At 36.9% G+C, this 27692-nt stretch overlaps 1 protein-coding gene across 1 annotated transcript in view; it reads right to left on the bottom strand.

Annotated features, from left to right (window-relative positions):
- Nucleotides 1–27692, bottom strand: part of LOC150089019 (LIM domain kinase 1-like) — a gene marked incomplete at its 3' end in the record, with an annotated part of 140339 nt that overhangs the window by 105342 nt on the left and 7305 nt on the right. The window contains exons 2-3 of the mRNA XM_090370381.1: nucleotides 4003–4099; nucleotides 141–276 (exon numbers count right to left, since the gene is read on the bottom strand). Of these exons, the coding sequence (XP_090226507.1) occupies nucleotides 141–276; nucleotides 4003–4099 (233 nt within the window). The remainder of the gene's footprint in view (nucleotides 1–140; nucleotides 277–4002; nucleotides 4100–27692) is intronic.

The raw sequence follows: 27692 nt of genomic DNA, 5'->3' as shown, positions 1-27692 counted from the left end.
GGCTTCCATTTAAGATATTAAAAAAAAAAAAAAAGCACACACCCTCTCCAAAACATTTAAAATACTTAAATAAAAATTTCAAAACTAAAAATTTTATCATACTATTTTTTTTTTAAATATGACAAAAAGAGAATTCTTACCATAACAGGACCAGTGATAATTAGTTCGCAACCATAGCAGGTTTCTCCAAACTTCTTCCAGTAATCCTTTTCACAGAATAACTGTTCATTTTTTTCAAAGTACCTCCAGTTCAGATTAACCTCACATACTGAACACCTTTACACAAAATTAAAAAGTAAATGTTAAAATTAAAGGGTAACTATGTAACTTTCCAATAATGACCAAGGCTTTTGGTATACATCTTAATTCTTATATAAACAGGTAAAGGGACAGAGGTATTTGGTTCACCCAAAAAAAAAAAAAAAAAACTTTTCCATTTCACCCATCCATTTGTCCAGTTCTTCCTTGAATTTATTTAAGCTATTAACTTCTACAGCAATAGATGGAAGTTTGCTCACCAATTACCCACCCACTGGCTAAAGGCAAAATTACTGCACATCAATTCTACAACTGTCTTTCCTCAATTTGAATTTATGCCCCCTTAAGTGCATAATCTGAGCAAGAAGAATCCCATCAGCATTGAGCATGCTCAAACCATTCAAGGCCTTATACATATCAATCAGATCATCTTACAGGTGCCTAGTCTCTATAAGCTGCAATTTGCAGAATTTAAACCTTTCTTGGTAAGAGCAACCCTTTCTTTCCCTCAGTCCCATTGCCCCTTCTCTGTATTCATTCCAGCAGCTCTACACCCATCCTAAAATAAAGCCTCCAGAAGGTACCTCTATGCAGTACTGAAGGTATGGCCTGACTATTGCCTTATACAAAGGGATAATCACCTCCTTAACCCTCCAAACAAACCATATATCAATGACAAGACCCAATAATCTGGCAGCCTGTCAGCACTGCTCAGAAAACTTCATGACTGCACAATTATCCACATCTTTTTCATTCTCCACTACCCTGAGTGCAGTTAGAGACATTGTTCCATGCTTTGTCAATGAGATTTATGCAGTGGAGGATATGGAAGTGATCCTTCCAAAAATCACACAGGGTCAAATCCGTGTCGTTGGTCACCTGGAAACACCTGGAAAAAAGAGCCTTTGTATATAACTTCTTGAAGTTGGAAATTACTTGCTGGTCCATGGGCTGGATGAGAGGAGTGATGTTAGGAGGCAGAAATCTGACTTTTATGAAGTCAGATTCAACATCAAGGTCTTCTTCCATACTTGGAGGATGGACAGGAGCAGTGTCCATAACCAGCAGACACTAAGGGGCAAATTATTTTCCTCAAGGTATTTCTTGACAGTTAGCATAAAAACTTCAGTCAACCAATTTATAAAAAGTAATCTTGTTACCCAAGCCTTGCTATTCGCTCTCCACAATACCGGAAGTTTACCCTTTAGCACTTTATTGCGTTTAAAAGCGTGCGGATTTTCAGAGTGGTAAACTAAAAGAGGCTTAATCTTACAATCCCCACTTGCCTTAACGCACAATAAAAGTGTAAGCCTGTCCTTCATTGGTCTGTGGCCAGGCAGTAGGTCCTTCTTGGCATTTTTTTCCAAAAAGTCCCGTTTCATCGCAATTAAAAACTTGATGCGGTACGTAACCTTCAGAGTTGATAAAGTTTGCAAATTCCTCCACATAGGCATCTGCTGCTTTTCTGTCCAAATTAGCTGTCTCTCCAAGCCTAACAACACTATGAATTCCAGTTCATCGACAAAACTTCTCGAACCAGCCTCTATTTGCTTTAAATTCGTCAACACTAGTATCATATTCGGTGTTTTCGCCACTAAATCACCATGCAAAAGTAAAGCCTTCTCGCATATTAGGGCCTCGCTAACGCTATCTCCAGCAAGCTGCTTTTCATTAATCCAAACTAACAATTTTTCTACTTCTTCTAACACTTGAGACCTTTGCTTCGTTAACATAGTCACTCCTTTAGCCACATCAGCCGTCTTTAGCGCATCTTTGTTCTTTAAGATAGAACAGATCGCAGATTTAGCCATGTCGTACTGCTTGGCGAGATCAGAAACACTAACACCATTCTCATGTTTAGTTATTATTTCCTTCTGCATTTCTACTGTAATATGCTTAGGCTTCTTTACACCACTGTCACTAACACTTTCCACTTTCTTGGGAACCATAATGAGGGTTAATTTAATGCAAAAAGCAAAAAAAAAAAAAAAATGTATCAAGAACAACACAATGACAAACAATGTTCACAGCGTGCAAACCTGAGTACAACTGATGCTCTTCGTGAGCCGAAAACATGGCGCCAAAGCCACGTTTGTGCGTTCATGTGCCGAGGCATTGTTCGCGGGTAGAGTCAAAATTTGTTCGGAAATTGTGTTCGTGACTAGAGGCATTTGTGACCCGAGGTATCACTGTATATATATATAAAATGTAACGGCAAGTCTGAAGCTACATAAGTCAGGGACTTTCTGTATCGAAAAATGTTCAGCAACCTACGTAAAAAGTAGGCCAATAGATAAAAAAACCAAAAAAAAAAAACTTGCCACGCACTACTCGCATGGCATGTCCAATATGATGCTTCCCTTTATTTTTTACAATGTCACGTATGGTTTGGTCACTAACATTGTTTCAAAAGATTTAATGGATGCGCAGTTTTCAAACTTTTGAATAATTTCAAGTTCTTGTTTAATTGAAAGCACAATTCTTGTGCATTTACCCATCATTCGAGATTTCTAAACAAAGAAAAAATATTTACTATAAAAAAAAAAGATTGATGTCCCTGACATAAATAACGAAACAATTGTCTTTTAGCAGTGCGAAAGAATAGAACAATCGACATGATGCACTAAAACTTTTTTTTTTTTTTTTGAGCAGCAGGTGTGAAGATAGCAGGGATTGCAAGATAATAGGCACACTAATCTCCCAATGACAACTTATAATGCTGCTTCTTGTTGCTTATTTAAGACGTGAAAAACATCTGTTTATATCCATTCTAGTTATTACTTGAATTTTATGATTTCTGGTTGTGTTTTTTTTTTTTTTTTCCCCCAATTTGGAGCCTAAAAGACAAAGTGCCAGTCAATCCAATCCCAGCAAATCAAGAGTGAGTCTCTCTCTCTCTCTATATATATATATATATATATATATATATATATATATGATGGAAGCTGTTATATCTATATTAAAAATCCCATTCATTAGATATTAGAAAGAAAACTGTGCCTTGTATGATAGCTTAAAATGAAAGATGCTTCCCCAGCTAATCATGCAGACTTCTATCAAGCATCTGACAGTAACTTTTGTTCTCTTGACAAAATGACAGCCTTTTTGACATTTTCAGATATACAGATCTGGCTTCAGTAAAATAGCTTATCCTAAAAGTAAGCCTAAAATAAAAGATGCATACTAAAAAACAGAAAAAAAAATAAAAAATTATAAAGGATGATATAATTTCCCTTTCCCGATTTATAAAGATGAAAACTCCTGCTCATGTTACACAATTCCTCAATATAGGACATTGAACACTTCCATATGATACTCTCCAGAAATTAAAACGAAAAAAATCGAAAACTTACATTAGAGTAAAAAATAAATAATTAAAAACCAATTTAACACAATTAAAAATCAATTTAATGCACTTAAAAATTAAAAAGAATAACGAAAATATTCAAAACCATTTTCCTTCCTGAAGCTGACAACGCTTTTCGACCGTATGTTGTGATCAGAGGAATGAAAATTCCTGTGATCACGACATACTGGAGAGTATCATACGGAAGTGTTCTACATACTATATTGAGGTAAACTCCTCTTATTATTTTACAAATATTAATATCAATGTAGAATGTATTGAGTATTACAGCTCTGATTCATACTATCTAATTACACAATTTAATTCCAATTCCATGCAATTTAACTAAGCTGCATTTACCAATAACTATTCTATGAAGAAAAGTGTCTAAAAATTACCTAAAACAACCCACATGCCATTCCTTATCTAAAGCTTGAAGAAATTCTTCATCTTCGATAGTCTTAGAGCACGTTGGGCACACAGACAAATCACCTGCTGGTAATTGCAAAAAAAAATAAAATAATTTAATGAACTATCCTTAATATTAAATGTGATCTGCAAAAGTTAATTTTTTATTATAAAATAACAGAAGCTACAATATGACCTTGCACAAGTTTGATTATTAAATGCTACAAAGTCAGAAGATTTATTGGGTTACATTATAAAATTTAATATACAAGGTGATTCAAAATTCATACATCCTAAACTATTAATTTATCATTGACAGCTTGATAGAAAAATTCAAACTGTTACAGTGGCAGCACTGATCATACACAAATGTCCAACAGTTGTAATTATGTTAGCTTTCAGTCAATAACTAGCAGTGTTCTGCTTACAATGAAGGCAGTACCTAATTTTCTCAGGCACATTAGTTTTCCAGGAATCAGAAGTACATAACTGAAAATCCATGATCCTTCACCTTTTATCTTTCAGACTACTAAGGAGTGGCATACACCAGCAACACCTTCATATGTTGGAAGAATTACTGTAAAAGTCAATACTGAATCAGAAATTTTAACAATAACTGTTAAAATACTATGCCAAGTCTCATCCAAACAGAGTGAAAGAGTTTGTGCTTGCATGGAAGAGGACACTTTCAATATTTATTGAAACTTCTAATATTGGTAACTGAAATAAAGCTGAAAATATAATGTAGGTTGAATGTCTTTTGAATCACCTTATACAAGCAATTAGACATCAACATTCTGGAGTAAACACTACTAAACAAACTAAAAAAAGCAGTGCTACAGATTTGCATGAGGTATGGAGAGATCTAATTTGAATTAAACTAGGATTTTCTCCATTCTTTTTGAGAATAGGGAAGTCATTTAAGTTGCAGGCCAAGTTTAACAGGACATTGTGAATACTCATCTTTAAATGTAGTCAAGATTTATTAACCTATGAACAAAAATTCCACAGTTGCATAAACTGTATTTCCAAATTCAGGAACTTCATTTATTTGACTAACCTGTATACATGTACTTAAGTGTAATAAAGAAGGCTAAGTTTCTACATCCCTCCAAACTTTAAGAATATATTCTGAAAATCAATTAATTGAAAATAAATGGAAGTGGTATTTTGTAGTTCAAACTTCCTCCAACAGATGTTGGTACAGAGATTCTAGTAGGCTGACAGGTTACAAGTAACAACCAATTTTGTTAGTAGCAATGGAGCAACAAATGAAATGTTAACTGTTTATGGTGATGAAATAAGTGGTTCAAAAATGGATGTGAGGCTGTCTGCATAGTGGCATCCGTCAACCTCTTGAAATGAGAATAGAGTTACAAAAGTTCATAAAATTGTGGCAAGAGATCGTCATTTGACCCTCAGAATGATGGCTGAGGAGTTGGATACAAATAAAGAGATGATTCGTCAAATTCGGGATGCTTTAGGAAAAGCAAGCATCTGCACAAAATTTGTGTTGCTGCACTGCCTTATGAATGAGCAAAAGCAATGGAGAGTCATGTGAAGAATCCATTCAGACTTGTCAAGAAAATCCTAATTTCCTCAACTGTATTGTCATTGGAGATGAGTATTGGGTTTCAGTATGTTGTTGTGGTATTTTCTGGTGCAAGGGATACTTAGGCCATATTGCACCAGTTTCAGTATGACACAGATGAAGCATCAAAACTATGCTGATCATGTTTTTCAACAATAGAGTGTAATTCACAAGGAATTTGTACCTGAAGCAGAGTCAATACACTGTTTTATATACAGGTGCTTCAAAGGCTATTGAAGCACATTTTCCAGGTGAGACTACAATTTCAAGAGAAAGGCATTGGTTGTTGCACAACAATGCCTCACCCATTCTACATTTTTGTGAAGATATTTCTGAGAAAAACTGGCATTGAGACCACATTTGAAAATTTGGAATAGTGTGTTCAAGTATGGAGACTTCATTTGAAAAAGACAGCTTCTTGAAAGGGTCCAAGGTGGGCAACTTGAATGGTGAGATTGACAAAAGGGCAATCATATGAGGAAAGACTCCAAGTATGTGGGCTATAGAGCTTGATAACCAGGCACCTCAGAGGTGACCTGATTGAAGTTTAAGACTCTTGAGAGGGGTTAGTAAAATGAATGAAGGCAGAATTTTCACTATTACAGAAGAAGAGGTTTAGAGTAGTTTGTAGAATTTCTTTTAGCCAGAAAATAGATCGCTGAAACTGGTTACCTCCACAGGTAGTTGAGGCCGACAGTTTGAAGAAATTCAAAGGTCAATTTGCTTTTCCCCCTCACCTATGTGAGGAGGAAAGCAAATAATTTGTTTATCTACTTATTTTTTATTTGGCAACTGATAAAAGCTTGTGGCTTCCTTGCACTATATGGCTATTAACTATTGTACCATCCACACTACTCTCCAATCTAGCACCAGCAGATTGGGAACTGAAACTGCCCTCAAAGAAAAAGATTTCACGATATTGAGAAAACAAAAAAAAATGTAACTGCCAAACTGAGCATCTCTTGGTTTGTTTGTTATTTGGTTTTTAGGAGCATTAGCAACTAAGGCCATATTACTCCAGAGATATGCAGTGCTCATGGGCTTGAACCCCCGTCTAATCAAGAAGCATGTGCGATGCACTGCTGCTCCTGCCCATGGAGGCACCTGCATCTCTTGGAATGTCTTCACGGACTCCTTTAAGGAACTTTTAGAATGGCGTAATAAGATGATTACGTTAAATAAAAATAAACAATTTTTCAGCGATTAATTTCTGATTAATTTACTTTCGGTTACACTGCACTTGAGGGGGGGGGGAAACACACCCAACTTCTAATCCTTCAATAAAACTTCTTGCTCAAATGCAGTAGATTCCTCCTCTACATCAGTAGAAATTTCAAGTTCCATTGCATCTGCAATGACATTCCTCTTCATTCATGCATATCCTGAAACATGCAATGTTCAAATCCACTTCAGGGTGATCTTCAAACATTTCCCCTAAGGTTAGATGATGATGCACATCCTCAAAGAAGCATACAAAGCTTCATTCATTCATTGCATCAATCAAGGTGACAAAATCCAGCATGTTTGAAGCTGCTATTGGAAATCACTTTTTCAAACTCATTCCATGCTGAAACACAAATATTACCTGTAGCATGTTAATTTTATATGCTATTTTGTTTTCAAGAGGTGGCACAATTTTATTTAATAGCGTTCTTCAGAGCACTGGATTACAACTTGATCAAGCAGTGGAAGAACTGATGTCATTAAAAATACTGGCAGCCTACAAAGTATTTATGTTGTCACCTATCTAATAACATAAATACCTTAACATAAATAACATATCTAGCATACATGCTATATACATAGCAAGGGGTAGCCAAAATAATGTTAACAACCGACATGAAAGTAGCTTTTGTAATGGTTGTATGATGTATTTATAAACATGCAGTGATTTTTTTTTTTTGTTTCTTGCAGGCTTTGTTTCTATGAAGGAAAGATAAAAGCTGATGTTTATTTAGAGGTGATATAAAAATATACATGAAACTGACCAAGCTGTCTGAATTCCAAAGAGGTCAAATTGTTGGTACATATTTAGCAGAGGCATTTGTGACTTAACATATCCAGAGTAATTGAATTCAACAAGTATAGAAAAACAAAATCTGATTGGACCAATGGTGACAGAAAAATTGAAGCTGCTGCCTGAAAAAGACCACCAGATACTGAAAATGAATTTTAGCCTGAAAACAAAACTACTGCTTCAAAAATAGCTGAAGAACTTAATGCATCTCAGCAATCTAGTTTATAGCAAATCAGTTCAGTAAGAACTTTTAAAAGCTAAAATTTATGGCAGAGCCACTAATGCCAAGCTACTCCTTGCTGATAAGTAATGCCAGACAGAAGACAAAGTGATGTGAGGAGCACAAAAACTGGATACTTGCCTGGAAATATGTCATATTTTAAGATGAATTATCATTCCCACTTCTTTCAATACCAGGGAGAATTTACATTTGGCAAATGCCAAAGGAAGTGCATAACCCTGACTGTCTTGTGCCAACTGTCAAAAGTGGCAGATCGACACAATTTGGGCAGCAATATCTTGGTATTCCTTAGGTCCTATTACTACTAATCAAACTGAATAACTGAATAGATATATTACTGCCACTGATTACCCTGATATTCTGAGTAACTAGTTTCATCTAAATGTGCAAACATTGTTTCCCACAAACAATGCCAGGTTTCAAGATAATTCTATAATACACACACAGCCAGATGAGTGCAATCATGGTTCGAGGAGCACCAAACTGAGGTAAGCATATCCCATGGCCTGCACAATCACTAGACTTAAATGTTAAGCAACTGTGGGATATCTGGGGAGGAGAGTGAGAAGCTAATTCCCTCCATCTTTATTACTCATGAAGCGTGAAATTTCTTCATGATGAATGGTCCAATATTCCTCTCAAGACAGTTCAACATTTGAATCTATTTCACATAAAATATAAGCTATTTTAAATAGCAAAAGATAGCCCAATACCCTATTAGTGTATACTTGTAAATCTTATCAGGGGTGTTTCTGTTATTTTGTACATGCCATGTATGTGTACACACACACACTATATATCATATACATTTAGTGACACTGAATTATGACCACCTAGTTAATAACAGTGTTGGGTCACCATTCGCACAGATAATAGCCGCTATTCGCATTGACTCCACTAGAGGTCTGTAGGGATCTACAGCCAATGCTGCCTGCAAGACTTCCTAGAGTCAGAACAGATTATGGTTGAATGTCCATATGCCTCGCTTGCCATTCAAAACAATCTCACAGGTTCAAATTGGATTGAGATTACATGAATTGAGTCCAATCAAGATGGGCAATATCTTCACTGTTTCTCAAACCACTTGTGCCATTCCAGGAATAAAGTGGAACACAGCAGGGTGCACGTGGTCTTTATAAGAGTTGTCAATACCTCACCAGTGAAATGTTGGTCCACAGGCACCAGGGGTTCTGGTTCTAGCAGGCAAAACATGCCCATATTTAGCAACCACTGCCACTTACCTGGATAATGGGTACTATGCACGAAGGTATCCATGGACTTGTCATACACAAAGGTATCCATTGGCATTTTACAGAGTATTTGGACTCTTCCAACCAGCACACTTGTTTCCAGTCCTCCAGTGCCCAACTAGCATGCCACTGAAACCACAGCATTTGCCATTAACAATGATAAGCCATGAGGAGATTAGTGTCTCTTAGGTCTTCAGCTGTGGAATCCCATACATCTGTGTGGAAATAATCATTTGGGATATTGTTTTGCTTTTTCATCACTGACTTACATGACCAGATGCAAATTACCACTGCTTTCTATGCCAAGCTATGTGGCATAGTCCATTACAGATGGGGTGGTCACAATTCACTGAGTGTATATAGCATATACGCTAGTATATAGGTAGCCACCCTGAATAAGAGTATTCTTATTATTATTAGCAAATGATACAAAAAAAAAAAAAAAAAAAAAAACACTTCACCTGTCCATCTTATCTGCACGGGTAGCACAGTGGTATTGTCACCGTCCTCCCCACACCAGGTGAAAAAGGCCTGGGTTCGAATCCCATCGATGACATTCATTCTGTGGCCAAGTTAGTCAGTCTCAGGAGTTCATGCAGGATGGTAACAGGTATGGGCTGACTAAGCAGTCACCGACCATACCTACCCACACATTTATTGTGAAGCGATGTTGTGCTGCATGGGGGCGCACACCGTGTGGGTTGTTGTGAGCCCACACATGAGCATTGTGCTGATTGAATAAGCCTTCCCGAGTGAAATAAGCCTCATCCGTGAACAAAACAGGCTGGAAAATTCAAGTCTTGAACACTTTCTTGGAGAAACCACTGTGCAAAAGCCACATGTGCAGGATGATCTTGAGAGCAGTAACTGAACCCTTTGGAGATGAAAGAGGTGTAAGGAATCTTCATGCCAGACACCCTGTACACTGCAACGAGACACCCCTAAGGCAGAAGCAACGGCACGTGTGCTGGTAGTAGGATTATTCTGGACGGCATTCAAACACTTTTTCCATGGCGGGAGTTCGCATTGAACGAGGTCTGCCCGCACTACTCCTGTTACCTTTAAATGACCTATAATTGCACAAATTTTGATGTACACACGCAAACAAATGGTGGTCATCTGGTACATGTCTGTCTGGGAAGCGTTCTCCATAAATTTTTTGAGCGGCTTGTCCCATTGCCCTCTGCTAATCCATACACTAGGTGCATGTCTGCCAACTCACAGTTCATATATCGATGCATGCTCTTCGTGCGGCGACTACTGCTTGAATGAGTAAACCAGAAATTTTCCCTCTCGCGAACTGATGAACAGAGCAGTCTACTGACTTATGGCGATGTTTCCGGTTATGGGTTCCTACGCGATTCACATTCCTTTAGATGTTACCTACCTCCCCTAAATGTTTGTACCAATATTTTTGAGACACCCTGTATATTAAAATCTCAATCAACATCTCAATAGCTATTCACAACACATACTGTGAATAGCTATTGAGATGTCGATTGACGTCATGATACGTGTGTATCCACGTGAGTGTCTTTAAAAATACAGTAATAAAAAAATTAATATTTTGTTAATACACAATTTATGCTAGTCCATCCACGATTCTAAAGAAAAAAGGTCAGGTTACCTCCTCCACTTCAGGATGGGCTCAAGCTCCTATGGGCTTGAAGTGGAGGCAACCTGACCTTTTTTCACCATTATGGAATGCATTCATTAGGGCAAGTTACCATTGAGGCAAGTAACCATTACTGCTTCTGAGATTAGGGCAAGTGATATAGCCGCTATTCGCATAGACTCCACTAGAGGTCTGTAGGGATCTACAGCCAATGCTGCCTGCAAGACGGATGCATGTCAATATGCCTCGCTTGCCATTTAAAACAATCTCACAGGTTCAAACCAATGTTATTGTCTGTTGTGTTCAAGCACCAATCAGCACATTGTTTGCAACACCTACCTGTCAATCAATATATTGTTCTGTACTTCTACTACACACTGATAACACCTACCCTCTGTTTACTGAGTGACTAGCGCTAGAATGCAGTATCAGGAAACTAATTTTCCGTGCAAGTTATCCAACGTTTCCCATTGTTCTCATGTTGGCTTTCTTTACCTTCACACATAATCTATTTTGTCTAATCCCTCTAAGAGTTTATCTAGTTCTTGAATTTATTCAAACTACCCACCTCTACAATGCCAGATGAGAGTTCATTCCAACAATCAAGCACCATGTAGCTGAAGGGAAATTTATACCCTCCATGCCTAGCTTGAGCAAGGACTCTCTCAGCCTTGAGCTTATGCAATCCATTCACTGCCTTGAACACCTCAAATGGATCTCCTTGCAGTCTCCAGATACTGCAATTTGCAAAACTGAAGCCTTTCCTGGTAGTAAGAGCACCCTTTTGCTCCCCTAACCAATGTTGTTGCTTTTCTATTCACCCATAACATCCACGGCCATGAAAATGGCTACTTTGTTTGGATCAACATATGTTTGCAAGCAAATTTTTTCACGCACAAAATCAAATAAATATTTAAAAAGAAACAGAATAACAGACTAACATCATCATCTCTTATTGGAAATTGCAAATTTTGAACAATTATCTAAAAATATCCAGCTTCATTAAATGTCAAGTTTTGTTCAGTAAAATATTATGTATTGTACTTAAAAACATTTTCAAATTTAGGTGTATCATATTTATTTATTCACCTTAATATTGAAAAGCAGTGATCCTTTCCAGGTTGTAAATTTTCTAAAGTGAGCATTGAAAAGCAAAAGTAAGGTATTTTTTTAAAAAACAAAAGTATTTTTATAATTTTAATAAAATCTGAAAAATAAATCACTGACAGATTAGTTGTATATAAAAAAACGTGTTATGAATTTGCATTATTTTAAGGGGGGGGGGGTGAAATGGTAACTTGAAAATAGAAACTTTCCTTTTACTTGTAACAAGATATGGAAACTGCAACACTAATTTTCTCGAATCACTCAATGCAGCCCATGAAACAAATCTAACTTTGAATATGTCCTCTGTATGGTAAAAGGTTGGGCACCACTGCCTTGTATAATCAAATAATCACCTCCTTATCCCTGCTGGAAAAAATTCCTGTACATCAACAAAATCCCATGAGCTGTGCACCTTACACGTGTCAATATTAAACTTCAAATGCCACTTCAGTCCATCTGCCTAATTTGTATAGCTCTTGTCGTAGTGGCATATCTTGATTACTGTGATTAACTGGTGCAATACCACCAGTTTGCTTATTGGAGGCTGAAGTTGTGGAACCCATGTTTAGACTCCAGAGCTAAGTTTCGGTCAACTCTTTCCCCATCTCTTCCATCATGCAGTATGACTGATGACTTCTGAGGTTATGATGAACATCGTAGCGAGATCCAATCTTCCTTACATTTCGAGGGTACAGCTCTAAAACTGTGTTCGCAGGCCAGCCGTCAGTTAGTACACCGGACCGAACCTATTGGTAACTCACTAGGAGGCTTCCGGATCAGCTAGTGTATAATCTTGCTACCTCTACTCTGCCAGATAGTGACTGGAGGGAGTCAGTAGTGTGTATGCTGGGGGCATTGTCGAGGCCACATTATGTCAAGGATCTGGGTATATTCTTACCATGTGTATGTCATATCCAAAAATTTCATTACTTCATACAGCATGTCCCACCCACTTTTTCTTACTATTGAATACAACATGAATTGTCAAACTAATAGAGTAAGCTTAACTGCAAAAAGATCTAAACCTCCCAAACACTTCCTAATTCATTTCACAAATATACTGGTCTCAATTCAAATCTCAACGATGTCCATTTCCAATTGCAGCCTGCCAAACCCCACATACTTTTTCTGACAGAATCTCAGTTATCGGTTGATTCATCTACTGCTCATTTCAGTTGCCCAAATTATTTGCTGCATGATTCCTTTCGCCTCAAAGGTGGTACTTGTGCATATGTCCATTCTGATATTTCCTGTCAGAGACTTGGTAATTTGGAATCTCCTCTGGCTTAAAATCTCTCTACCTCATTGTGTCAAATTCATCTGTTGTCTCTACCATTCTCCCAACTCCACTAATCACTTGGAGCTCTTTGCAACTTGACTTTCTCTAGTCCAACTTTCCTAACAGTAAGGTAATTTTCCTTAGTGATTTTAAATGTTCACAACTCCAGCTGGCTTCCGTTTTCTAGTCACACCAACCCACCTGGTCGAGATGCTGAAGCTTTTGCAATTACTAATGACCTTGCACAGATTGTTCACTTACCTACAAGAATACCGGACAATCCTAAACACACAGTACATGGCCAAAGTGAGAGGTCCTTTAGGAACTCAGATCACAACTTGGCGATTGTCTCTTCTCCAATGGAGCCGTTATCTCATGGCTATTCCCAACCTCTTATTGTTTGGCATTAGAACAATGCGAAATGGGATGACCTGCGAGATTTCTTTTCTTCTTTTCCTTGGTTGGATTACTGTTTCAAAACTTCTGATGTCAACATTTGCTCAGATCGTGTCAGTGAAATTATTCTTCCAGGAATGGAATCCTTTATCCCACACTTCACTATAAAATCTCGTCCTTTATCTAAACCTTGGTTTTCCAATAAATGTGCTAAGGCTGTTCAAGAGAAGAAAGTTGCATATCGTAATTGGCTTGTTTCTAATTCTTCAGTTTCATTTTCTACCTACACCAAAGCTTGCAACAATTGTAAAGCAGTTATTAATCAGTCCAAACTAGAGTTTAAACAGGCTAAGAGTAGAAAACTTGCTTCTTTCCCTAATGGTAACCGAGCATTCTGATCTCTTGCTAAAGCTATTGGCTGCAACTTTTGCCCATCTGTGCTCCCACCTCTGTCGAAACCAGATGGTTCTGTTGTAACTTCAGCCAAGAATAAAGCTGACTTGCTAGCTTCCAACTCATGTATTAATGAACTTGGTAAAACACCTCCCACCATTCCCAAATGCTCCGTTCAATGCCTCCTGTGGTCTTTGTCAAAAGGATTTTGACAAATCTTGATGCTAAAAAAGCTCCAGGTCCCGTATGAGAGTAAGAGAACATACTCACTTGTTCTCAAAACCTGTGCTCCTGAACTTACTCCTGTTCTTTGCCACCTTTTTTTTCACTTTCTTATTCCAAAGGTGGTTTTCCTTCTGCTTGGAAATTTGCTCATGTCCAGCCAGTTCCTAAAAAGGGTGACAAATCCCTCCCATCCAATTATCGTCCCATTGCAATTACTTCTACTTTTTTCTAAAGTAATGGAGAAATCTGTTAACCACCAACTCTTAAACTACCTAGAAACCTTCTGTCTAATCAACGATCGCCAGTATGGATTCCGTCAGTGTCAGAATTAATTTATGGCCTAATTCAATGGAAAAGTTCGGTGAAACACAAGTAGTTGCTCTTGACATCTCGAAGGCTTTCGATCGTGTATGGCATAAAGGTCTTCTAAACAAGCTTCCATCTTATGGTTTGCCAACTGTTTTTTGTAATTGGTTATCTCTCCGATTGCTCACTCAGGGTGATGGTAGATGACTCTGTCTTCTAACTACCTCACTAATGCCGGTGTTCCCCAAGGTTCAGTTCTTTCCCCCACTCTTTTCCTCTTGTATGTTAATGACCTTCCACTGAATGGAAATCCTATCCATAGCTTTGCCGATGACAGCACATTGCATTCCACTTTCCATTTTGAGAAACCCCACTCTGCTCAATCAGCTTCAACTTCTCGAAAATCTGCTACCAATTCCTTTAGTACCGATCTCCAGGTAATTCTGCAGTGGGGCAAAGACAACTTAGTTGATTTCAATCCTTCTAAAACTCAGTCTTGTCTTATATCTTGCTAAAAGGATTCTTCTGCTCCTATGCTTATCTTTGGTGACACTCTGATTTCTAGGCAAAATGATATCTCTTTTGGGGATTACCCTGACTTCTAATCTCTCTTGGCACAAGCACATTACAAATATTGTTTCCTCTGCATCTAAAAAAAAAAAAAAAAAAAAAAAAAAAAAAACTTAGTTTTCTCTTTCACTCTCGGCGTTACTTTCCTTTCAAACAGCTGTTCACTCTGTACAAATCGCAAATCCGCCCTACCATGGAATATTGTTCCCACATCTGGAGTGGTGCTCCAAAACGTGTCTCGGGATTCTAGATTCCATTCAGAAAAGGGCAGTTAGGTTAATTAATGATTCATCTCTAACAGTCTCTCCACTTGCTGTCTCAAAGATGTACTGTTTCTGCTGCATGCCTCTGCTACAGATATTTGCATGGGCACAGTTCTTCTGAATTGGTTTCTATAATTCCCGCTCTCTCTTTCAAAAGAGTCCGAACATGTGCTGCTACCAGCCAACATCCATTTACTGTCCAACTTCAAACTCACAGAACCGACTTTTCATCTTCCTCGTTTATTCATTCAACTGCCATTTTCTGGAACAACCTTCCTTCGTACGTATTTCCTGAAAATTAGTCTACAGAAGTTCAAGTCCAACGTCAATAAATATCTTCTTTCGTCTTCTCAACCTCCAACCCAAGCATGGTACTAAATACTATAAAAGTCTAATACCTCACTTGTTTGGGGTTTACATAAAAAAAACCTACCATGCCAACTTTCCTATCATTTGCAAACTTAGACATTAAACCTGATAGGCCTTCACCAATATCATTAATAAATATTGAATACAACAATGGGACCAGCACTGAGGGGCACTCCACTAAAACATTAGTCCAAGAAGGGTTGTGCTCAGATAACCTGCTCCAATTTTTACATCAATCTTTCATGTGCAACAGTATCAAAGGCTTTCCTGAAAGCCAAGTATATGACATGCAAATTATTTTTTTCCATCCAGTTACTTTGTTACTGCATCACAATATTCAATCAGATTGGTCAGACAAGGTCGTCCCTTAACAAATCTCATGCTGTGACTGCAGAACTACATTCCTGTCTAGATGATCCTGCATTATTTCTTTAACCAGAGACTCCATTATTTTCTCTGGAACAGAAGTTAAGCTAGGTCTAATTAGCTCATGTCTTCCTTTGATCCCCTTTATTATTATTCGTTCATTGCAAAAAAGGGATCTCCCAGCTTGTGTACAACGATAGGTGCATTCATAAATATTGAAAATATTTATGAATGCACCCATGTTGGTTTGGCACAAAATATTCATAAATATTGAAAATATTTATGAATATTTTGTGCCAAACCAACATGGTTGGTTTGGCACAAACATTACAAATTCACATTTAACATAACATATGCAAAAGTTTAATAGTGGAAGGCTCATACATTAGACATTTGTTGATAATCCTATATATAACTAAATACTGATTCAGCAAATCAACCATACTACTTGTCCCATATTTTGATATTTATGTCACCAGTATGGCAGCTGTTCAATACCATACCAAAAGAATTTTATTATTGCTGCCAAATTTGTTTTGAAATATTTAAGTCAAAATCTGACCATGTCTTCAATTTAAATTATAAATATGATTGCTTTCACTCACTTTATCTTCACAAAAGAATTTTATTACTGCTGCCAAATTTGTTTTGATATGATAAACAAAAAAAAAAAAAAAAAAAAACTGAACCCAACACCCAATTTCATATTAAATCAGTATTTTGAAGAGTAATGGTAATGTATATATTGTCACATTTTCAGGAAGGTTTTTTTTTTTTTTTTATTTCTTTAATATTAATTTCTGCATTTTCTGGCCACAAGATGCACTTTCTTTTAACTCTCAAATGTTGCCTAAAATTTCCCTGTGCCTTATGGTCTGAAGGCATACTAGATGCACTGATTCAGCTGTGGCTAAAAACAGTATGGTTAAGATGTCCAGGTGGCCCTTAAAAAAAAAAACAAAAAAACAGTAGCTCATTTATTAAGTAAACTTCAGGGATCACACATCCATTTGAAGAATAAAACAGAGTTAGCTTAATTCTATGAGGCTTTAGCTAACATTGAATATCTCAATTAACAAGCCCTTTAAACTATTCATGTGTGATGAGCAAATGGATGAAGGCAAATAATAATTTGACAGCAACAGGATGAAGCATCCAACCATTTCCCACATGTACAAACGAGTAAAAAAAATTAGGTGTTAGCGAAACAAGTCACCACATCTTCCAAAAAGTGGAATCAGCAGTGTGCTTAATGGCTCTGAAGATGCACTTTCTTTAGAGTGCAACTTCAGACCACAACATCAGTAACAACCAGTGTGACGGCAGCTACAAGCAAAATCTTTTATACACTGGCATTCTGATTGGCAAGTGTTTGTGAATTTGTTTCAAATATATTTTTTTTTCCCTAAAATTTGCCTTTTTAAAACATGGGTGCATCTTATGGTCTGGTATGTCTTTTCTGAATGATAGTTCAGAAAAGACTGTAAATTAAGTTTTCAAATTTTCTGTGATTAACAAATGGTAAATAAAATATAAAAGCAATTTTTCACTTCACTGAGCATATATCTAATGCCAGAGGCAATTTTTTTGTAATATTTATTTCCACTAGGATTTTAAAATTCTAAATAACACTTATTACAAGGATCTGCAAATAACAGAATAAGCACACAATTCATCATTTTATATTTAGTATATTAATAATAAAACTATTGAAAGGTTGTCACTGATTAATTTTTCCCTGCATCCACACTATTCATTTATTCCTCTTATTAGCACACCACAAAAAAAACAGAATTTACAGAACTTTGGTCAATTTGATATAGATAACCTGTGATATTCATGAAAAAAAATAAAAAAAAAAATTCTAGGAGCTTGCATTACTTCCAAAAATAAAGTCCTATTGTAACATTACTGCTCCCCACTTTTAATGCCACTTCTTTTGCACTTCTGGTCCCATGATATAAAATACCATGCATTTTTTTTTTTTTTTTTTTTTTAATGACTACAGTGCCCTTATCCAAAGAGCTTTCCTCTTTATATGAGGTGTTTGAAGGTGCCAAGATGAAATCAACCCAGATTTAACCTTCCGTTTTGATTTTTAGTTTTCAGAAAGATAATGGAGATTAATTTAGTGCTATTAATAATCAAATGCTATGAATCATTTATGGTGCAGTTTGTTTACTTAAGTGAAGTCATTTCTAGTGAAGATGACATTTATTTTGTTTGACTCAAAGTGTTAAAAAGGCCACTCTTTACATTTCAGAATGTTTATCACCTCATTTGCCTTCCCTCCTCAGCTTTTTTTTTTTTTAATTTAACATTGTTTGTCTACTTTCCTTAATATGGTAATCAGCATTTCTCTTGTGTGTATTCAAGATGATATCAATAAAATTTCATTAATAAATGCATTATTTATATGAACTCAGCAGTGGTCATGCAGGACCTGACAGGTTCCCTCCAAAAAGAATCTTCTCACAAAAATGTTGCTACAAGGTTAGTGACAAACTTTTATTAACTGTCTAATGTTTACACAGATGGCAGAGGTTATAACCACTGTTCCCACTATACTGGGTGGAAACGGTCCTGTATTCAAATCCCATCAATGACAAGAAGATTATGGGATTTTCACTCCATGACTGAGTTAGTTGATCTTAGGGCATGGAGATCCACTGGGTGGCAGTGATGACAGTGTACTAATGTGTAATTTAATTAAAGAGATCACTACTGTCAAGGGTAAAGGGAAACACTTTTGCAAGGGAGACTAGAGTGGTCTCAGATTTTAAATTCTATGCAGTGGGACCAACTGATGTTACCAACAGAAAATTCTAAATGGGAAGCACTGAAGGAAGTAATCATATAAGCTACTTATCTTTTCATACCAACCAGTGCTTTTTTTGTAAAAAAAAAAAAAAAAAAAAATATAGGTGCCGGTACTCATTCTTTGCTATCAGAAAAATTGAAAATTAAAAGGACATGAAAAGTACTCTAAAATTTTTTTTTCCTGATATTGTTACTTTCGTAGTAATGCTTTTGGAATAAGAACAACAAATTTAGTATATTAACACAGTTTATTAAGTATAAATTAGTTATTCAAGTATATATAGAAAAATAAGTAAAATGTGAATAAAATAAATAAATCTGTCAATTACTGAGTGCCGGGTGCTAAGGATGACGCGAATGGTCATTAGTGTAGTATCTCAAATAGAGCTTTATGGTAACTGAAAAAAAAAAAGTTTCTAGTACCCCGGCTTGGCCTAAAACAGGAAATAACGAAAACGTCTATTTGAGTCTTTCCAGTTGTTGTGAATACCAAGGGTGGGAGAAGCAACTCAGACTTCTTCCTGGAGAAGCGATTAAAGTCTCGGAGGAGAAGCGGCTGGCAGGTGAGGGCCGTGCAAGACTTTGCGCAGGTGCCTTTCCACCACCACAACACTGGCTCTCTGAGTATCTCCTTGCTGGGACAACTCCAGCTTTAAAAATTGTTAAAAAATACTTCTTGTCGCAAAATTTATAAATGACCTTTACAATTATTAACTAACTATTTAGCAACCTTTTTGTCACCAAAAGGAGAGTTACTTAGTACAAAGAAGCGTGCTATCAAAGTGCAATAAAAAGTTGGTTTTTAATTTTAAACACATATATAATTTATCATTTAATTATAAATGATTGAAATATCTGAGCAGTTTTCCCTTGATAAGCATCGAATAACGTATAGCTAATGTGATTTTAAAATTTTTAGCTCCGTTAGCAATGGAGACACAAATTACTCACATTTTCCTGTCTGGTGCCGCCATTTTTAATTTTAAAATTACACCTAATTCTGTTTTTACACGATAGATATGTTCCTGAAAAATACGTGTTAAAAAAATGTGTAAAAAAAGACATTGTATTTATGAAAGAAAAGAAGATTGGTTCCGGATCTAAAAAAAAAAAAAAATATCAGTAAAAATAATTAAAAAAAAAACATAAAAATTTAAAAAACATAAAAGTTTTAAGCTTATTATTTTATTTCAACAAAATACATATGTAATAATATGTAATGAAAATGTATTAAAGTAAATTTGTATGCATATGAAATGAAAAAAATTCATGAACAAAAAAAAAAAAAAAGTTTTACAGATTTTTTTTTATTCATTTTCACTTTCTGATAATAAACGGCTCGTACGTTTGCATGCGACTGGAATATCACTGCTATCACTAGAAATGCTGTGGACATAGTCTACTTCCTCTATTAATGAAATTCTTTCTGTGATCTCTTGAGCAAAATCAGCACAAGTCTCCTCTGGTGCTGATGTTTCACCGGTTTTACGAACGAATTCAGTTATTAATCGTTGTGTTCGTGTTTTTGGTTAGGCCATTATATAATTCTCTGTAAGAGGCTGTCAACAACTTCAGTTCACGTTGAAACTTCCCAGCACATTCCTCATTAGGGTCATGTTTGACAAAATGATTACCTAATTTTCTGGCCAGTTCCAGACCTTCATTTATTAAATCTGCATTTAGAACAGGATCATTTTCTTCATTATAGCATTAGCATAGGCGTTTGATGCAAGAAAGCAAGCTTATGCAGCTCAGCCAAAAAAAAAATAAAATAAATAAATAAAATAATAAATAAAAAATAACCACTTCCACTTCACCCCTCTGTTCGTTGGAAATACCTGTCCAGCTGACCCTTAAACTTATTTAGGCTATCAACTTCCACAACAATTATCACTACGTTCTGTGGGATAAGGAGTCCCAAGGACAACCTCTAATATTTCATCTTCGCTTAGAGCTTTGTCGGTTAACAATTCATCAACATCTTCAAACGATAGATCATCGAATCCTTCTCCACCAATTTTGTGTGCCATTGTAATGATGTTGGGAAATTCGGTCGTAGTAGGGATGATGGGATCTTTGCTTTTTACACATTGGGGCCAAACTGCTTTCCAACATGCATTTAAATTTGCTGGTTTTAATTCAGTTAATGCTAATCCAACTTGATTGATACAATCCATAATTGAGAATTTCTTCCACACATCAATGGCTGTTAGCGTTTCATCATTCAGTTTGTCCAAAACTGTGTTCTAATGTTCGTTTTACGTAGAATTTTTTAATTGTCACAATTATACCTTGGTCTAGTGGTTGTATCAAAGATGTAGTATTAGGTGGCAGAAATAAAATTTGTACGTTTGGGTGTTCCAAGACAGGATGGCCGGGTGCATTGTCAAGAATCAGAAGAACCTTAAATTTGAGACCTTTCAAATTCATATAACGTCTGACTTCTGGGCCAAACATTTGTTGAACCATTCTGTAAAGATAGCAGTGGTCACCCAGGCCTTCTTGTTTGCCATCCAGAAGTTTATTGATATCTACACCTTTCACTGAACATGGGTTTAGGGCTTGATTTCCCAGCAGTGGTTTCAACTTACGATCTCCTGAAGCGTTGGAGGAAAATAATAAGGTCACACAATCCTTAGCTACCTTAAAACCACCAGCAGTTTTCTGCAATTTGGCTACATACATCCTGTTCGGCATTTGTTTCCAGAAGAAACCAGTTTCATCTGCATTCCACACTTGATCAGGAGTGTATCCTCCATCTTCAATAATTTTTGAAAGTTTCTGTGGGAATACTTTAGCAGCAGATTCATCTGCAGATGTAGTTTCACCTTTAATTTTTATATTATGAAGAGCATTCCTTTTAAGAAACCCTGTCATCCAACTTGTACTCGCCGAAAATTCATACTTTCTGTTTAACTGAGATGAAGTGCTTGGCTCCTTTTCTTTAATATGTCTGTAAATTCTTAGTGCTGTTTGCTTAATGGCATTTCCATCTACTGGTACTCTTTTTTTGTGACTGATCTTCTATCCATATTACCAAAGCCTTTTCCATTTTTTCCTCGACAATATCTCTTGTATATGATGATGAATTAATACTTACTTTTGTTCCAGAACATACTGACATCCTAATTGCAGCTTCATTTTTCTTAATAGCTCTTATGGTAGCTTCATGTACACCAAAATGCTTTCCTACAGACGTAGTCCTTTGTCCAGTTGCAAGACTATCTAAAATTTGAATTTTAAGTTCCAAAGAAATCGCTTTCCTTTTCATTTTGGTAATAGGCAAATTATTCGACATTATACAAAGGGTACTAGGAAAGTTTTGCAATATGACGCAACAATGAATCACAGGAAGCTGCTTGTTGCTGCATGTTCATACGTGCATAGTAGCCGCTGCGCCAAGTCGATGGGCTCAGTTATTCATTAGTAGTGAGTGTAAAGTGCTTGCGATGGCATCATGGTCACGAAATGAGATAAGGACAGTTTTGCGGTATAATTTCGTGCATGGTTTAACCATAGACCAGTGCTTAGAAGAAATGACTCTTGCACTAGATGATGATTGTCCACATCGTACAACGATATTCAGGTGGTATAGAGAATTCCAAAGGGGAAATTTCACTCTGGAGGATTCTGAGAGGCCAGGAAGGCCACGAACATCAGTTACGGAGGAAAACGTTACTGCTGTGAGGAAAATGCTTGACGAAAACAGGCGAGTGACCTACCAACAGATAGAGGATACTTTGGGCCTAAATGCACCAGCAATTCGTTCGATTCTGCAAGATCATTTGCACGTGAAGAAACTTTGTTCTCTCTGGGTGCTGCATCAACTGACTGAAGAGCAGATGACACGACGTGTGACTTGGTGCCGGGAGATGTTAAAAAAGTTTGATAAGGGACAATCTCGGTATGTGAACAACATCGTGACAGGTGACGAGACTTGGCTGTACTATTACGATCTGCCGACCAAGGCTCAAAACAAAGTTTGGGTCTTTGATGATGACGACACACCTGAAATTGTCAGAAAATCCCGATCTGTAAAGAAGAAAATGATAGCTGTATTTTTCAAATCGAGTGGAATTATGGAACGTGTCGTTTTGGACACGCAGAAGACAGTCACAGCTAAGTGGTATACTGAACAATGCCTGCCTAAAGTCATTGGATCTATGAAGAACCTGCAGCCAAAGTCAAGAATGGACACCTGGTACCTCCATCACGATAATGCTGCAGCTCACCGCGCCAAAGCCTGCACCGAATATTTGACCACAACAGGACTGAAACTTCTCGAGCACCCTCCCTACAGTCCAGACCTTGCTCCCTGCGACTTTGCACTGTTCCCGCATGTGAAAATGAAGCTAAAAGGGAGGCGGTTTTCCAGTGATGAGGACCTTCTACGGGCTTGGGACAACGAGTGTGCTTTACTCCCTAGTGAAACTTGGCAGAACTGGTTTAAAGATTGGTTTCGGAGGATGGAGAGGTGTATTGAATGTAGAGGAAATTACTTTGAAAAAATTAAATAAACAAAGCTGTATTGCAAAACTTTCCTAGTACCCTTTGTATAAGGGCTACCAAAAAATATCTCGGTTATAATTAATAAAAAAGGTATGAAAAATTTGTAAACTTACAATTTATTGACTATTGGCAAAATTAATAAATTTATATGTGCACAAATTTCACTAAAGATTCTTTCACTTTGAAATAGAGCTTACTACTAAATGTCTTCCAAAGATACAATGCACGAATACCGTAGATGTGCACCAAATTCAATAAAAACATTGATGATTCATAGATACCTAGACGTATACATTGGTAAACAAAAGCACACATTTAAAAACGCACACACTAGCTGTTATCCAATCTATTGGTGCGTGTAATATAGAAATGATACTAATATGCCACAAATAAAAAAAATTTCTTAGAATTTAGGCAAAAAAAAAAAAAAATTAATAGAAAGTGTTAAATCAAAATGACTAGTAAAAAGAGACAAATATTTATTTTGAATTAGTGTTAAATCAAATTCGTGTAAAAAAGTTCGTGCAAAAACAGAATTAGGTGCATATTTTAAACATACTCGTTGAGCTCTTTCCAACAGTGTAGCTATAGGTTGTCAACATTTTTATCCCCCCACATTTTAACCCCCTCCATTTCTCAGACAAATTTTTATCAAAAATGATCAATACGGCATTATGTTGGCCCACTTGATGTGCAAACCCACACAAAATTTCTAGTCAATAGGTTGAATGGTTACAGAGATACAATGCTGTGACAGACGGACGGACAGGCAGACAACTGAGTGACATTTTAAGGGTTCTTCGTTAGACTATGGCCCCTAAAAATAACAAGTAAAAATAAATAACATAAGTAAAAATAATTTTATAATAAAGTTTTTGTAGAATATTCCAAATTTTTAATAAGTTTTCATCCGACACCCTATGCCAACTTTTTTTCTTCCTCTCTGTGCGTGTCGGTTGCTGAATGACGTTTCCGAAGCAGCCACGAATCGACATATTTTGCTGGATCAAAGCGGGTCAGCAGTGGGCATACAATTTTAAGAAGCGGTAGTGAAGAATCTGTTTTTGTCATCAACGAAGCTCTGGTTGGGCTGACAATCAGATTCATTTGTGAAAATCCTCGTTCACATTTAAATCTATGAAATTGGTATCGTACTCAGAGAGTCCATCAAGAGTGCTTCAATTCTTCCAAAACCATCTTTTCAACTAGGTACCCCCCGAAATCCATGAATTGCATTTAACTGCAACCTAATCGATAATTTTCTAACTTCATTTTCACCAAATGCCAACAATTCATGCTTAGAAGGTTCAATACCTTTGTTGTCCTCGTTTTCCTTCTCTCGTTATCGTCACTAGTTCTTAAATTTGAATTTTTTTTTTTTGAAACTGTCCAAAATGTCAGTGTCATTCGGATATTCAGGTACTGTGACCATGTACACAGAGATAGGGAAAATTTACAGAAAAATGTGGATAATGCACTTCCGCGAAACAACAGATGATTATTTGTCCGGGTAAAAGAAAGTCACTTTTCTAATTCTCGTACAGGGCGCTAATGGTTGATTCACAAAGGTGTCCAAACCTACGGCCAGCCCAGAAAGTGAACTAAAACAGTATTTTAAATAATATTAATTATCAAAAAAAATTTCATTAAATATTTTGTTCAGTAAATGAAATTGTGTATTGTACTTAATTTTCGAATATTTTCAATTTTACTTTTACATGCAACAAGATATGGAAAATGTAACACACTAAAGAAATCTAACTTTGAATATGGCCCCTGTACAGGAAAAAATTGGACACCATTGCAGTAGAAGGTGGACCAGAACCCATTGGGAATACACCTTGATCTGCTCACTGCAGACTAGCACGACTTCTCCATATGTGGGACGGGTGGTCGGATAGATTTTACCAGGTTCCACTAAGTTGTAGAATGGTAATCCCTTCAGCTATCTTAATTCGCACAGCAGCACTAATTGCCTGAAGGCGAGAAATGCAAACAGGGCATACCGAGTTAATTCTCTCCTAATCCGTTCGCTATATAAAAATTTTCTGGCTCAACGGAAACTAATTCAAATGTAACTTCCAAGGGGAATTCAAAATAATTAAACAGAGGTCCGGCTGAGTAATTTAGATTTATAAAAATGGTTATACAGATTTAAGTAGAAAATATCTTAACAATAGACAGTGAAAAATGTAAATTTAGTTAAATAATTTTAAGCTTATTTGAATAGTAGATAAATATGTGAAAAAATTTACGGAATATTACAAATTTCAAAGTGCACTGCATCCAAATGTCACTCTTAATAAAGGTGCCGGTACACCGTACCGTTGCGTACCGTCACAAAAAGAGCACTGATACCAACTAAGAAATATTGTTCAAGGCTTCGACTTAAATGGATGTCAGATGAAACTTGTGACAGAGAAGAAAAATGCATGGGATGCATATGTGATACAGTATCAGGTACATAAAAATTGTCCTTAATCAAGTCACAAAGGAGGTTAGGCAAACTAAGGCATATTATGAGAAATCTCTGGCAAAAAATGCAAAGAACAGCAAACACTTCTATGTTTATAGTAACAGTAAGGAGTTGAATCAAATTGGACCACTTCATGTTAACCATTAACGTGTTGATGATGCTGTTCAGGTTGCTGACAAACTAAATAGGTATTTTGTATCTACATTGACACATGAGGAATCTTTAGGGAAGGGGATGCCAGAAATTTATCAAACTTAACGGTGAGCTAAATGATTTTGTGAGAGTGGAAAGGAAGTTTTTGAAACTAAACAAAAAAAAAAAGTGCCTGGGATGGATGGAATCTATCCAAAAATATTAAAGGAGGTAGCAAAGGCGGTAAGCAAATCTTTAGCCATTATTATGAGAGCATCTTTGGATTCAGGAGAAGTCCCTATTGACTGGAAATTAGCATTAGTACAGGTATTTGATGCAAGAAAGCAAGCTTATGCAGCATCAGCCAAAAAAAAAAAAAAAAAACCACTTCCACTTCACCCCTCTGTTCGTTTGAAATACCTGTCCAGCTGAGCCTTAAATTTATTTAGCTTATCAACTTCCACAACAAGGGATGGAAGTCTGTTCCACCAACCAACTACCCACTGGCTAAAAGGCAAATTTCTGCACATCTGTCCATTCTCAATTTGAATTTATGCCCTCTCAGGTGATTATTCTGAGCAAGAATCCCATCGGCATTGAGCGTGCTCCAACCATTCAAGGCTTTATACACTTCTATCAGATCACCTCGCTAGTGCCTAGTCTCCAGACACTAATTTGCAAAACTTAAGCCTTTCTTCGTAAGAGCACCCCTTTGTTCCATTCACTAATCTTGTTGCCCTTTGTACTTGTTCCATCAGCTCTGCATCCTTGAAATGAGGCCTCCAGACCTGTATACAATACTCTAGGTGTGGCCTGACCATTGCCTTATACAAGGGAATAATCACCTCCTTATCCCTGCTAGAAAAATTCCTGTATATCATTGACAATACACCATGAGCTACTCTTGTAGCCCGTCTGCACTGCTCTTCAGAGAACTTCATATCTGCCTGCACAATTACCTCCAGGTCCTTTTCATTCTCTACCACTGTCATTAGCATTAGCAGAGGCATATGATGCAAGAAAGCAAGCTTATTCAGCATCAGCCAAAAAAAAAAAAAAAAAACACACCGCACTCCCATTTCACCCATCTGTTCGTTCCAAATACCTGTCCAGTTGAGCTTTAAATTTGTTTAGGCTATCAACTTCTACAACAAGTGATGGAGGTCGGTTCCACCAACCAACCACCCGCTGGCCAAAGGCAAATTTCCGCACATCTATCCAACATCCGTCTTTCCTCAATTTGAATTTATGCCCTCTGAGGTGATTATTCTGAGCAAGATGAAGAATCCCATTGGCATTGAGCATGCTCAAACCATTCAAAGCCTTATACACCTCTATCAGATCACCTCGCCGGTGCCTAGTCTCCAGACTCTGTAATTTGCAAAACTTAAGCCTTTCTTCGTAAGAGCAACCCTTTGTTCCATTCACTAATCTTGTTGCCCTTCTCTGTACCCGTTCCAGCAGTTCTACATCCTTCTTGAAATGAGGCCTCCAGATCTGTATACAGTACTCAAGATGTGGCCTAACCATTGCCTTATACAAGGGAATAATCACCTCCTTATCCCTGCTAGAAAAATTCCTGTATATCATTGACAACACACCATGAGCTACTCTTGCGGCTTGTCTGCACTGCTCAGAGAACTTCATATCTGCCTGCACAATTACCCCCAGGTCCTTTTCATTCTCCACCACTGTCAGTGTAGTACCGCAGAGTTGATACGTTGCTCTGTGGTTACTGTTTCCCATATGTAGTAC

The sequence above is a fragment of the Mastigoproctus giganteus genome, chromosome 3 (genome assembly GCF_048544385.1).
Source record: "Mastigoproctus giganteus isolate SK-2022 chromosome 3, ASM4854438v1, whole genome shotgun sequence".
Lineage (NCBI taxonomy): Eukaryota > Metazoa > Arthropoda > Arachnida > Uropygi > Thelyphonidae > Mastigoproctus > Mastigoproctus giganteus.
The sequence above is the reverse complement of the archived record's forward strand: the minus strand, read 5'-3'. Positions and strand labels throughout refer to the sequence as shown.